This window comes from Equus caballus, chromosome 15 (assembly GCF_041296265.1).
Source record: "Equus caballus isolate H_3958 breed thoroughbred chromosome 15, TB-T2T, whole genome shotgun sequence".
Lineage (NCBI taxonomy): Eukaryota > Metazoa > Chordata > Mammalia > Perissodactyla > Equidae > Equus > Equus caballus.
Window position 1 is genome coordinate 76120051 of NC_091698.1, and position 14186 is coordinate 76134236.

The following is a 14186-nucleotide window of genomic DNA, read 5'->3' on the forward strand; positions in this document are numbered from 1 at the left end:
ATCATAAAATCAGGCATTTTTTAAATTAGAAGGGACTTAAGAGAGATAGATCAATGCCTTTTTACAGGTGAGAAAACCAAGTCCCGGGGAATTCGGTAGCTTACTTAAGATTACCTAACTTAAACAGAAATTAGGATTTGTGGAATTGCTGATTTTTATATGCCAGGCATTGGACTTGACACTTTGTATGTATTCTCATTTAATTCACTTAAAGATCCAGTGAGATAGATATTAGTATATCTACTTTGCCAGTGAGCAAATTGAGGTCTAGGAGACTCAGTTTATTCAACTGAGTGACTACCATGAGACAGACACTGGCTGGGAATGTAACACTGAATAAGACAGACATAGTCCCTGGCTTCATGGAGACTGTAGTACATATCCAAACAGAAGGGAGACCTTGACTGAAGAGCTGTGGAGGGGGTTGGAGAATGCCCTCCAAGAATATTCTGACAGCAACAACCACTACCCCCCCTCCCCAAAAAAAACAGAAGAGGTGGGAGGAAAGAAGATGGAGGAGTAGATTTGAGCTACAGACTTTCTCACACATACCCTTTTCATCAGTCTTTCAAAATTAGTCCAATCTCAGTAATATGAATCTTTGAGTTTTTCTTTCAAATCAAAGATAGCAAATCTCTTTAATAGTAAAATAGATAATACTTTATTCTCTTCTTCTTCTTCTTCTTCTTTTTTTTGGTGAGGAAGATGGGCCCTGAGCTAACATCTGTGCCAGTCTTCCTCTATTTTGTATGTGGGATGCTGCCACAGCATGGCTTGGTGAAAGGTGTGTAGGTCCACACCCCGGATCTGAATCCAAAGCGGAGTGCATGAACTTAACCACTATGCAGCCAGGCCAGCCCCTATTCTCAATTTTTTTATATTACTTTATTTTTTATAGAACACTACTTAATAAATGTTATTTTTTATTCAAAGCATTTTTTCCCCCGAAGGTCTTCTTAGAGAGTATATTATACTTGCACATTGAGAGTCATAGTATTAAAATTGGGCTTTTCTAGGACATAGAAAGCCTATGTTTCATAAAATATTTTGTTATGAAAATTACTTGCCTCTATCATAAAAATGTATTTAAGTATTTGAATGAAAAGAATCAGAGATATTGACATGTTTTTGCAGAGGTAAATAACACTTACTGCTCACTCTTTCCTAAATAGGACATCAGTACTGTTTACCAGATCTTTGCAGATGAGGTGCTTGGTTCAGGCCAATTTGGTATCGTTTATGGAGGTAAGTGACTACAGCCTTTTGCATATTATGCATACTATAGAAGATTTATGAAATTTAAAAACATCTGCCAGCTTTATGTCTTGTCACAATTTTGTCAGGTGGCTTTTTTCTCAAAGGTTGAGTTGCATCCTTTTAGCTAAGCCCTTTTCAGTATAACTGAGTATTCATTCCTTAATTTCAACTGCAAACTTCAAAAAGAGAGAAAGAATCAGAAAATGAGTTTCACAGTAGTCTTTATCTGTTGTAGCTCACACACAAAGATGTGTGTGTGGGAAAAATAAGTGGTTTGAAGTTTATGTTGGGTTGTGTGGGCTTATTTATTGAAGTGTACGCCCTACTGTTTTCCAACACAAATGGCACCATTTGTCTACTCTTGGTGTGAATGTTGTATCGTGTCTGAACACCTGAAATCTTTTCCACCTCTGTGACTTACGATACTGGCAAAGTCATTTAACTTCACTGTGCCTTAGTATCTTCATCAGTTTAATGGAGCTAATAAAACTTGACCTGCATAGCTCACAGGGTTAATATTAATTAAACCTAATATACATAAAAGTACTTTATAAGCTATGATCTAAGGTACAAAAGAAAAGTAATGTTAAACCCTTGTCCTCCCTTGATAGGACTGTTGAGTAATCTCCTAGTTGGCCTTTCTGCCTCAAGGCTTGTGGTAATATGTGGTTAAATCACTGTGCTGACTGAGTGCACCTCGAATAAAATGAATTCATTTGTACAATGCTTCTGTCCTGAAAGTGTGAAGACTAGGTCAGGGTGGTTAACTATTATTTATTTAATAAGGTAGATTATTTTTCAGCAAACAAGTTCAAATTTCCTGCCATTTCAGATAATGAAACAATCTTTATTAGGGGCAACTACTATAAAGGAAAACAATTTATTTCTTACAGGTGAGTGAAAGAGAAAGAACAAAATAAGCCAAAGAAAAGAAATGAGAGTAAATACATACCAATTTCAGTCTGTGGATAACTTAACCTCCTGGTAAAGCTTTTGTGTTGTATTGAGCTGTCAGTTGCTTCTTCTTTCTTTTCTATTCTTTTTTGAAAAATAGGAAAACATAGAAAGACTGGACGGGATGTGGCTATTAAAGTAATTGATAAGATGAGATTCCCCACAAAACAGGAAAGTCAACTCCGTAATGAAGTGGCTATTTTACAGGTAAGAAAAAGAAAAGTTGCTTTGTATTGGTTTTAATTTTTGATTTATGAATTTTTAAATTTAAGTCTATTTAGTGTGCTCATAAGAATAAAATTTGGTTCTTCTTTTGTTTTGTTTTTATCCTATGACCATTTGGCTCAGTGAGAGGCTGGTGAGCTTCTGAATTAACTCATCTTTTTTTAGAAAAGGCAAAATTAGGTTACAGTAATCTAGGAGTTACAAGGACTGCCATTATAGTAGTAGTTTGCTTAGGACACGTTTTCATAAGTAAAATCTTAACCAAAAAAACGTAAAATTTCATTCTCAATTCATCACTCTAGGAGCTCAAAATACTTTGATACTTCTCTTACCATATTTCATTAGGAGGTCATTGTACCCATCCAATTCCCACAACTGATGCGCTTGATTATTATAGCAATTACTATAAAAGTAAAGACTGCTTAAAAACGGTGTGCTTCCTAACAGTAGCATTTGTTATTTTATTAATTCAAAACTAAAGATTTAATTTTATAATGATTTAGTCCATTAAGGTATATTTTTAAAGATATATTGGTAATGACTTATAAAATAAATTACTGTGTTTTTATTTTCATCTGACATTTTTATCTCTTTAGTTTTTGGGGCATGTTATCTAGAAGATTAAAATTTAGCTTTTCTGAATATCATGAGTAATTTATAATATGAAAGTGTCTATTAATTCACTGTGTAGCTTTTGTGTAATATTTAAGAAATCATGATGATGTAATAGTTAATGCTGTCAGAGCCCCATATGCTTGTGGGTGAAGTTCAAGAAGACACAATCTAATGAACTTATGCTTCCTGGAAGAAGAAGGTAAGAAACTTACACACACATAATTCATTTTATATTTATTACATTACTGATTACGTGTAGTAACATTTGCCTCACTTTTTCAGGAGAGTGATAATCAAAAGATTGTGGTCTACAAGCTACCTGTGGTCACTTCAAGGCTGCCCTCTCCTATAAAGCTGCCTTTAAAGAGAATATTAATAGCATTCAGACTCTGTATTAGGGTTTGAATATATTGTTGAAGATCTTTTTTCATATGTAATTTTGGAATCTTTCTCATTGTCCAACTAATATGCAAAAAATAAATATTAAGGATATATTCCTAAGGCTTGATTTCTCCTTGTCACTTTGATCACAAAAACAGCTGTGAACTAAACACTGAAGCTTTTTTCATGTTATCAACTGTGGGTCATAATAACTAAATTTAGGAATTTCCAGATAATGCATAATGTAAAAACTTTATTATTATATCCTTCTGGTTATTTTCATTGATATTGCTCAACTAGAAATAGAATTAAGTGATTGTAGTATGTCTCCAAATATACTGTTTTCATCTTAAGTATAATACAATACTTTGTTGTAAATTCTCTTCAAATTGTTTATATACAATATTTACATTTTTATATTTAGTGAATAGCTTACTTTGTGTCAGAAACTATACTTAAGTACTTTTTCTCAACATTACCCAACAGGAAGATGACAGGTTCAGAGTCTGAATCTAAGTCTGTCTCCAAACCACATGCTCTTTCTACTCTATCACATTGGACCTACTGTGTGTGTGTACATGTGTACACATATATGTAAAATTTTGACTTCAGTTCCTTTGCAGTGTGTAAACTCAACAAATTTTTCTATTTATGTAAAGATCAACTTTAGCCTACTTTGTATATGAATTACAATTCTGTTTTTTCTGTTTTGCTTTAGCTTTTATTACAGTAACATTGGTTTAAAACAATATTAATTTCAGATGTACATCATTGTATTTCCAATTCTTGAATTACAGTTCTGTTAGTACAATCTGAATTAATGAATTAATGTTGGTAAATACATTTTTTAAAAGGAAACTTTCAAATAGTAACTCTTTTACTAAAATTAGTGCCACAAGATTTAGTTATATGAGTATTTCAGCTAGACTCTTTCAGATTGGTTGCAAGGAACTTACTATGCCCATACGCTCAATCACAGCACCCTTGTTCCCCTCTTCTCCCTCCACCTCTATCACCTTTATTTTCCCATCTTTGCCCTGGATTCTTCTTGTATGTAGTCCTCATCAAACAAACCTACAAACCACAAAGGCTGGCTGAACTCAGCCTAGTATTTGATGCTGGTACTGGAATCTTCATCTGCAGCTCCACTGACGTCCCTGGTTTTACTTCGCTACGTCTGCATCTTTATAAAGAAAGGACAGGGTAGAGACTAAGCATATTATTGAGACCACAGCTTTAGCCTTTCTGGTGGCAAGAAGGAAAAATTATAGAATCAATGATTTAGAAGTGGCCTCACAGTTTACCCAGGAAAGTCCAGCCTCTCTCTTGAGCACTTGGTGATAGGCTCTGTATTTCTGTCAGTTTAATAGAAATGAGGACATGACACTTTTGGACATCTGTGACTATTCTTTATTAGGCTAAACCAAAATCTCTTGAAAAAGGTTCCACTGCAGACACCACACTCAACAAATTGGATCTCTTTCCCAAATGATGGCCACAATAACTTTCTTGCTGTTCCTCAGACACACCAGACATGGTCTGAAGGATTTAGCATTGGCTCTTACCTCTGCCTAGAATGCTTTCCCCCTCCAGTATCTTCATGGCGCACTCCCCTGTCTCCTTCAAGATTTTGCCCAAATGTCGTTTCCTCAGTGAGACCTTCACATTCTATTCAGCATTAAGCCCACCTGCCCCCACTGCATCCCTTACCCTAACTTTATTTTTCCTTTCTTCATAGCACTGATCACCTCCATACTTACGTAACTGACTCATTTATTACCTATTGTCTATCTCACGTTGCTAGAATTAATAAGCTCCGTGAGATGAGAGAGATTCGTCAGTTTTGCTTACTGATGAATCCAGACTACCTATACATAGTACTAGGCACACAGCAAATACTCATTTAATATTTATTCAATAAATATACTTACGTGGGGAATTATCTATGACATATTGCTAAATCTTTAAAAAGGAAGTATGGAGTGATTCCATTTGTGTAATTTCTTAAGGTAATGTGTACTTTACATATGTTTACATACAGTTATTTATAGAGAGGATTCATACCTACCTAAACGGTCAACATGGCCACATCTGGGGAGTGCCTTGTGGGGCAGGGAAGAAATGGGGATTTTTACCATCGTTTCTTAGAGATAGAGTAATGTAAAATGTTTCTTTTGCTATTGCCTGAAGAGGGTAGTAGAGTAATGGAAGAAAAGGTGTGGCACCCTCATGGCTACCTGTCTAAGTGGAAAAACATCAGAAACTTAAGAGGGAAATTTCTAGTTTGAACATTGTGGTATAAATTCAGTATTTTCCCTTTCTCTTCTTGGAAATCACCCAAAAGCTGCAAGAAAAATGATAAACAGAAAAGCATACTATATCTTTAATAAAAATAGAAGAGAGTTCAGACCTACAAAATAGGTAGCAGTTTTTCCAAAAACAGGAGATGGAGCAGGGGCACATGCAGGAAGAGGTACCACAATAAGAACTGTTTTTCCTGGCTCTTTCTGAGATCTGCAAGTGTGCTTTCCTCTCTAGGCGCCTTCTCAGATAGAAGAAAGCCAAGGGGTCATAATCTGATAAGATTTAATTCAAGGGAAATAGATTAAATGAATTGAAGAAAGGCATTTTAACAGTGGAAGAGTGTAAACCATGCTACACAAAATAACAGCATCAACAATTTATAAAGGAAAACTAGAGACAATACAAGGAGAAACAGACACGCACATTGGTAGTCTATGACAGATGAAGTGGGCAAAAATAAGCAAAAGCATAGAAGGCCTAAACAGTATAAAGTAGATCTAACCACTTTATATTGAACTCTGTACCCTAAAAAAAAAAAAAATTGCATTAATTTAGAAAAAGCAGTAGTATGAACAGTATTTTTTGATCTTAATGCAATAAAGCTAGAAATAAATTACAGAAATCAAAAAACAAAAAGCTCCCACCACTTGAAAAATTTTAATATCTTAATTCTTGAATCAAAGAGCAAAATCAAGATTTCAGAGTATTTAGAAAATAATTATGAAAGTACCACATATCAGAGCTTTTGGACTACAGCTCAGAGAACACTTTATAACCTCAATATTAAGAGAGAATGAAAATAAATGAATTAAGAATCCACCTCAAGAAATTAAAGAATGAATGATAAACCTAAGGAAAGCAGAAGGGATTAACATAGATAAAAATGGAAATTAATAAATCCAAAAGCTGGTTCTCTGGAGTGTAGGATAACAATAAAGTAGCCAAGCTAATCAAAAAAATAAGAAAATATTAAAAAATCTTGGGGAGATGACTACAAATACTGAAAAAAATTAAGAAAGGGAATCTTAAGATACTCCCTTGTGCAAGTCTCTCAGATAAATTTGAAAACCTAGAGAAAATGATTAATTCTCTATGAAAGTATAACTTACCAAAACAGATTCCAGAGGAAATAGGACATTTAAACAAATTGAAGTTAAGAGTTTTATAGCATACTTCTGTTTTTGTGTGTGTATGAGTGTGTTTTTAAAGATGAGTGGGGAAAAAAGAAACTTGAGAGATAAGACAACTACATAGGGGACTGCAGCCACACTTCCAATCCTAAATTGATAAAAGTTATGAAATGCTGAATCTCACTGCTCACTGCCATTATTACACTCTACCACTGGGGGGTATTTCAGTCTTTTTATCTGCTATAAAATTGTGTCACTTGTTTTGCTACTTGGAACACTATGCCATAAAATTGTTTTAAATTGGTTGGTAAACAATATTTATTTTGCCCTTACTGTTCATTTTGTAAACATTTTTTAAAACACCAACCATGATTCAGACATTGAGCTAAAATGACCAAGACCTTACAGTCTGTGCCGTCAGGTAATTTTTTAGGCTAAAAAGTAAGATACGTACACACATAATACAGTACCATGGAATAAGTACTGCTGCATATATAGTGTAGTGACTGCAGTAGTCCGAAAGAGAGAATGGGGGCTAAAATTGAGGCAGTTATAGTGGGAATTGAGAGAGGATGGTGGATTCAGAAAACCTTTTAGAGATGGAATTCAACCTCACATAGGCCAAAAATACGTTTGCCCTCTTAGTATAATTAGGTACCCATAATAAGGGAAAAACCCTAAGAAAAATTTTTTTATTAATAAGGAATAAAAGGTTTAAACCACTTGGGCCAATAGAGCATATTTAAGATTGAATAGGGAGGGCCGGCCCCGTGGCAGAATGGTTAAGTTTACGCTCCACTTCGGCGGCCTGGGGTTTCGCCAGTTTGCATCCTGGGCACAGACATGGCACCGCTCATCAAGCCGTGTTGAGGTAGCATCCCACATGCAACAACTGGAGGAACCAACAACTAAAAATACACAACTATGTACCACGGGTCTTTGGGGAGAAAAAAAACATTAAAAAGATTGAATAGGGAGATTATTGAAATTACTAAAATCCAAACAGAAGAATTTAGATATATATCCAGAAATAAAGAGCCATTGAATGTTTTTGCACATGGTTGACTTCTCAAATTTGGTTTTGAGGAAGGTTTTCTTACCAGTAAAATAGATTGTTTTTTATTAGCAGAAATAGTATCACATTCATCTTCCTATTTCTCCAACCCTGGTAACACAGTAGTGCTCAGGAAATATGGGATGGTGGAGGTAAAGAGATGTGGAGGCTAAAAGAGGGAAGACCAAATTGAGATATAATGTAACGAGAATCAAGACTAGATAAGTAACTACCTTCAAAACGAAACCATCTTGAGGCCGGCCCAGTGGCGCAGCGATTAAGTTCGCATGTTCCACTTTGGTGGCCTGGGGTTCAGCGGTTCGGATCCCAGGTGTGGACCTACACACCACTTGTCAAGCCATAGCTTTGGTGGGCATCCCACATATAAAGTAGAGAAAGATGGGCACCGATGTTAGCTCAGGGATAGTCTTCCTCAAAAAAAGAAAACCATCTCTTGAGTAAAGACCTTCACACATACAGCCCCAAAGAGCTCTGTGAAATGAGCTAAAATTTGATCAACCGTTGTTGCCTATTCACAGACAGCATAAAATTAGAGTAATGTCAGAAGATTAAAAAGATGAGAAAGAAGAAAAAGTAGCAATGGATGAGGGCAATGATATAATCAAATTGCGAAGACATTCTTTCCCCCCAGTGCATCTACTCTCCAGTACAGAACTTGGAAAATCAGGATCTATGATCCTTTTATTTTATTTGCTTTTATTGTTTATTTTTCTGAGCTGTTTTTCCTTCTATGTCATGTATTCCATACAATTGCAGCACGTTGTTAGATACTTGCATAGTAAAACGATTTCTCTGGTCATATATATCCTGCAACTCTTCAGAATTTGCACCATCCTGGGATTGTAAACCTGGAATGTATGTTTGAAACCCCAGAACGAGTTTTTGTGGTAATGGAAAAGCTGCATGGAGATATGTTGGAAATGATTCTGTCCAGTGAGAAAAGTCGACTCCCAGAACGAATTACTAAATTCATGGTCACACAGGTATTTTAACTCTTTTTTGAAACTAGAGAATAATTAAAAACTAAGAGAATTAAAGAGCAGTGCTTATACATATCAGGATATTGTGGGAATTGTTAACCTTGAAGAACAGAATAACACTTTTAGTTAAATCTTACTCAAATATAGTGGACTTTTCAAATTACACATTCAAGGGGGTCAGAAAGGGGTTACCTATGATTTTTCCAGGCTTTGAAAAAAGTCTATTTCTTCAATAACAGATACTTGTTGCTTTGAGGAATCTACATTTTAAGAATATCGTGCACTGTGATTTAAAGCCAGAAAACGTGCTCCTCGCATCAGCCGAGCCATTTCCTCAGGTGAGATCCTCTCTAGAACCTTTTTAAGGGTCGTTTTAAGTGTCTGGACAATATTACAAAGTACCCACATAATGAAAGGCAGTGCTGTAAGGTCACACATAACCATCTTACAGAAATGAACTTTTAGCCTGTAACTGCCAGTGAAGATTAATATCTGAATAAGTTGAATTCAGATTTCACTAATTATATTATTTTCATTAAGGCTTTGTAGACTTAACTAGATCTCAAGGAATAACTTCTTGCACATAAATTGCTTACAGTTCACTTCTCCCTGAGGGTTGCGAATGAAATGGGGAGAATCAATCAGTTGGTGCTTGGTGCCCAGGACAAATTCCCTATAAAACAAAACAAATTACGGGGTTTCTCCCTGAAATGGGAGGTACTAGATTTTGGTTGAGGCAGGCAGCCAACTCCTCTTCCTTTTTAGAATACTCTATTTCAAACATTTTCACCAAAGCCTACATAAGAATTACATTTCCCATCACCACCAGTGCTCAGACATTTATGACAATATCATGTATGTAATGTGTCTTATGTGTAATGCACTGATTCTGTCTTTTACTTGGTTAAATATCATTTCATTTAAAAGTGTTGATCGTGATCCAAAACTTAAAAATGGATCATAACCCAAAGTTTGAAACAGTTGTCCTGAGAAATATATGTTAGTGGTACCTATGAATGTGTTTCATGATTGTCATTGATGATTGCTCCAATCAGCTAGAATATCTTTTGCCAAACTATTCTTTATGTACATTTAACACATGCACAACTAGACAAATGGCTAAAATAAGGACCACAGATGGCTATTTCACTTGGTAAATACAACTCAAATTATCCTTCAAAGAAAGCTACAATCGTGCGCCACATAATGATGTTTCTGTCAATGGTGGACCTTAGTAGTCCTGTAAGATTAGTACCATATAGCCTAGGTGTGTACTAGGCTATACCATCTAGATTTGTGTAAGAACACTATGATGTTCGCACAATGAGGAAATTGCCTAACAACGCATTTCTCAGAATGTATCCCTGTTGTTAAGTGATGTGTAGTTGTATTTTTTAAAATATTCAACCTTTAAAAAAGTAATCAAATTCTTTCTTTTATAATGCTTGTGTGGTTAAAAGTGAATCGCTATCATTGTGAGATCAAAAAGGGTTCCCTAATAGTTGGTGCAATGTTCTAAATAAAGTGCTTCCATGTATTATCTCATTTGTTCTTCCAAATAGTATGGGCAAAGGATGCACACCCCTACACCTAAGGCTACGACTCCAACTTTCTGACCTCTGTGTTAGTGATCCACCTTGTTCCCGTTAGGAGCAAAGGGAAAATAACATCATTTACTTGATACTCTTTTTTGCTCAAGTGCTGGCCACAGCCACACTTCTTCATTCAGTTGCCAAACTGCCAAGTCATCTTTACTTTATCAAGACGTTAGCTGAAGTAGGGCATTTAACAAAAAAAGAGAGTTCATCTTTCTTCAAGGCAAATAATGTTATTCTTCAAAGGCTCAAATAGAGAAACAGCCAAATTCAATGCCACAGAATAAATATTATCATAAAAACGTGTGAGGATCCATATCCCAGAAACAGCAGGCAGCATTAGAATACACCTTCATCTGCTTTCAAGTCACTATCTGTACCACTTGTTTGTAGAGGCGAAATATCCTTTTCTCTCAATTTATCTTAATGCTGCTTCTGAAGACATTTTGTGAGTTGGCATTTCCTCTGCAAAGTACTTGTCATTTGCTTGTTCAGCATGGACGCATCATTAGATATCGCCCAAATCTGAAACTCTACTAGAAGACAGGCAGCAAGATAGTGTTCTGCCAAGCTCACACAGTTCCAGAACTCTCTTCCCAAAAGGACATGGTAGTGACTGTGGCTACTTCAGATATAACTTTTTTCAAATCTAAACATCTAACTAGCAATTTGTTCCATAGTCATAGAAAAGTCTGTTACTCTTATTCTTTTAGGCAATCTCTAGCATTACTCTTCTACTGGCCACATTAATAGTTACCTTTAATATACTTCAATTTTATTTACTTGCCAATTTATAGTATCCTTGGGAAGAGAGATTCTAGGATTAAGCAAAATAAAGGGTAAGTTTCTAAATATCGTGTCTTACTTTTCATTCAGCAAATGTTTATTGGGTACGTTTATGTCCAAGCACTATGAGGCCACTGAGTACTCAAAAGTGAAACACACAGTTCCTGCTCACAGATAACAGAAAGTGATCTTAAAAGCCAAATGAGGGGCCGGCCTGGTGGCGCAGTGGTGATGTTCTCGTGTTCTGCTTTGGCAGCCCGGGGTTCGCCGGTTCAGATCCCAGGTGTGGACATGGCACCGCTTGGCAAGCCATGCATGCTGTGGTAGGCGTCCCACGTATAAAGTAGAGGAAGATGGGCATGGATGTTAGCTCAGGGCCAGTCTTCCTCAGCAAAAAGAGGAGGATTTGTGGCAGATGTTAGCTCAGGGCTAATCTTCCTCAAAAAAAAAAAAAAGCCAAATGATAAAAAATCAGCACCCTCCATTTCATTAAAAAACTGAACACTTACAACATCAGTCTGGTATCTGGCATTCTGCAAGCTAGATTTCAAAAGTGGCTTTTTGAAATAAGCAATAGGAAAGCTTTTCACACTATGTTAGTAATGGATCACAGGATTATAAATGTATTTGCCTTTCGGGAAAAGGGTATTTTATAATTTCCCTATCTGCAATCATTTATTTGACATTCATAATCAATATAGTTGGCAAGTGTGTTGAAATAATACAGTATCATATTTAGGGACAGGTATGTATATAGAAATTGATATATATATATATATATAAAATTAACATCATCCTTTGATTTCTAGGTGAAGCTGTGTGACTTTGGTTTTGCTCGCATCATTGGTGAAAAGTCATTCAGGAGATCGGTGGTAGGAACTCCAGCGTACTTAGCTCCTGAAGTTCTCAGGAGCAAAGGTTACAACCGTTCTCTAGATATGTGGTCAGTGGGAGTTATCGTCTATGTGAGCCTCAGTGGCACGTTTCCTTTCAATGAAGATGAAGATATAAATGACCAAATCCAAAATGCTGCATTTATGTACCCACCAAATCCATGGAGAGAAATTTCTGGTGAAGGTAAAAAAAAGTTTCAGCTTTGTGCCCTTTAGTCTCAAAATCTTTGTGATCCCAAATCAGCCTGTCTCTTCTGACTTGTCTTTTTAATATCTCCTGTTCAATCTTCCAAATTCAACTGGGTACCAATTTTTGAGTACTCTTGCTTTTACATTGTCTACAGTTCCCAGGCATAGCACTAATCCAGGCCCCGATCACCTCACTCTGAAACTACTAAAATATCTTTTTCACCGTCCTACCCGTTAGACTCTCTTTTCCGGTAGTTCCCAGTCACCACTGCCAAGTCCATCTTCAGGAAACACGACTTTCATCTTATTCTGCTCCCAAACACTCTGGCCTCCCTTTAACCACATTGCAGACAGTAAGCTGGTGCTGCGGCCCGAGCTTACCCTCTTGCCTCGTCTCCCACTATTTCCCTACAGAAACCTAATTGCGTACTTGCTTCTAACTTTTCTGTGTTTTACTTAAGCCTTTCCCCTGCCTACAGTCCCTCCTCCTTGCTATTGAAATCCTTCCAGTCCTTCAAGGACCCCTTAGCTTGTGGCTCATCTGTGAATTCTTCCCCGAACCCCTGCTTTAAACTCTAAGATCTTCTTAGGCTACTAGCTGGGCGTATTCTTCCTTAAGTAATCTATCTTTTCAGTTACTTTCCTTATCCTCAGAACCAGATTGTAAGCACTTTGAATGGAGACTTGTAGCTCAGGTTCTTTATACCTAGAAGGAGCTTTATATTCACTAGACACTCACCAGTTTGTTTTCAGCTCTCCTATGGACTAATGCTGGGAAGCTTTGTAGATATTTTTTTCCTGCCTGGTGAAGGCTTTTGAGTGTGCAACCCCTGGTTCTGTACCCATCAAGAATGACTTGCTTGGCCCTCTTTAGTGTACTGATACTGACAGGAAGAGCACACCACTTAAAACCTTATCTAACAGTCCCAGAGAACTTAATAGAACCACTTCTGGGCAATACCCCCACCTGGATTTAGTCAGCCATTGGGACAGGGGAGTTCTTCTTGTTTTTCCAAAAAGCAAATCATAGGGATTAATAATCCATTTAACTAGGAAAAATTTGAAGAACAACATGTACATTAGCAGGCTCACATGGTAATGAATGCAGCCACCTGAAGAAGTACATATGAAGGTTTCTGGATGTTACCAAAGTCATCTTAGCATTTCTGGAGCAGCGTGCTCTGCAGACCTCTTAAATCAGAATCACTTGGTGAGTTTATTAACAGGAAAACCCTTGGTTATACCCTACAGATTCAGATTCACCAGTTGGAATGATACGCAGGAATACATTTTAATAAATACCCCAAATGATTCTGATGCACATGGTGGACCACCATTTAGGGAAGAATGGATGAAGGTTTGAAGTATTTGGAACACAGATAATTAAAATACTTAGGGAAAATCTTTGCTAGTTTTGTAGTATATAGAAGAGAAATACAACTAGTATAAGTCTTTCATCTGTGTCATCCTTGGGTCCAGGCCTTAGTCTCAGTATTTCAAACATATCATTCCTTGGGGCTATAAGCAGTATGTAGTTAGGTGGTTGCTTTGGTTTTGCAGTTGGTCTGTTTCTCCAAATAATTGGATAAAATATGTATACCAAGGTCTCACCACAAACACCACAACACCATGAACTTATTTGTTAAAGCCTGCTGAGCAGGAACTTCTGGTAATGAGGGATCACCCCAGTCTAACCATGTCTGTAGAGAAAAGGCAGTAGCTTTGGCTGCTTTTCCAGACCAAGCCAGGGACTGGAGAGCAACATGGTGTCATGGGAGGGGGGAAAAAAAAGAAAAATCAGC

At 36.7% G+C, this 14186-nt stretch overlaps 1 protein-coding gene across 3 annotated transcripts in view; it reads left to right on the forward strand.

Annotated features, from left to right (window-relative positions):
• PRKD3 (protein kinase D3) overlaps positions 1-14186 on the forward strand; it is an 82522-nt gene that overhangs the window by 63560 nt on the left and 4776 nt on the right. For all 3 annotated transcript variants that reach the window (XM_023618417.2, XM_070234773.1, NM_001309468.2), the window contains 5 exon segments: positions 1173-1245; positions 2312-2418; positions 8763-8924; positions 9161-9259; positions 12112-12379. In XM_023618417.2, coding sequence (XP_023474185.1) covers positions 1173-1245; positions 2312-2418; positions 8763-8924; positions 9161-9259; positions 12112-12379 — 709 coding nt within the window.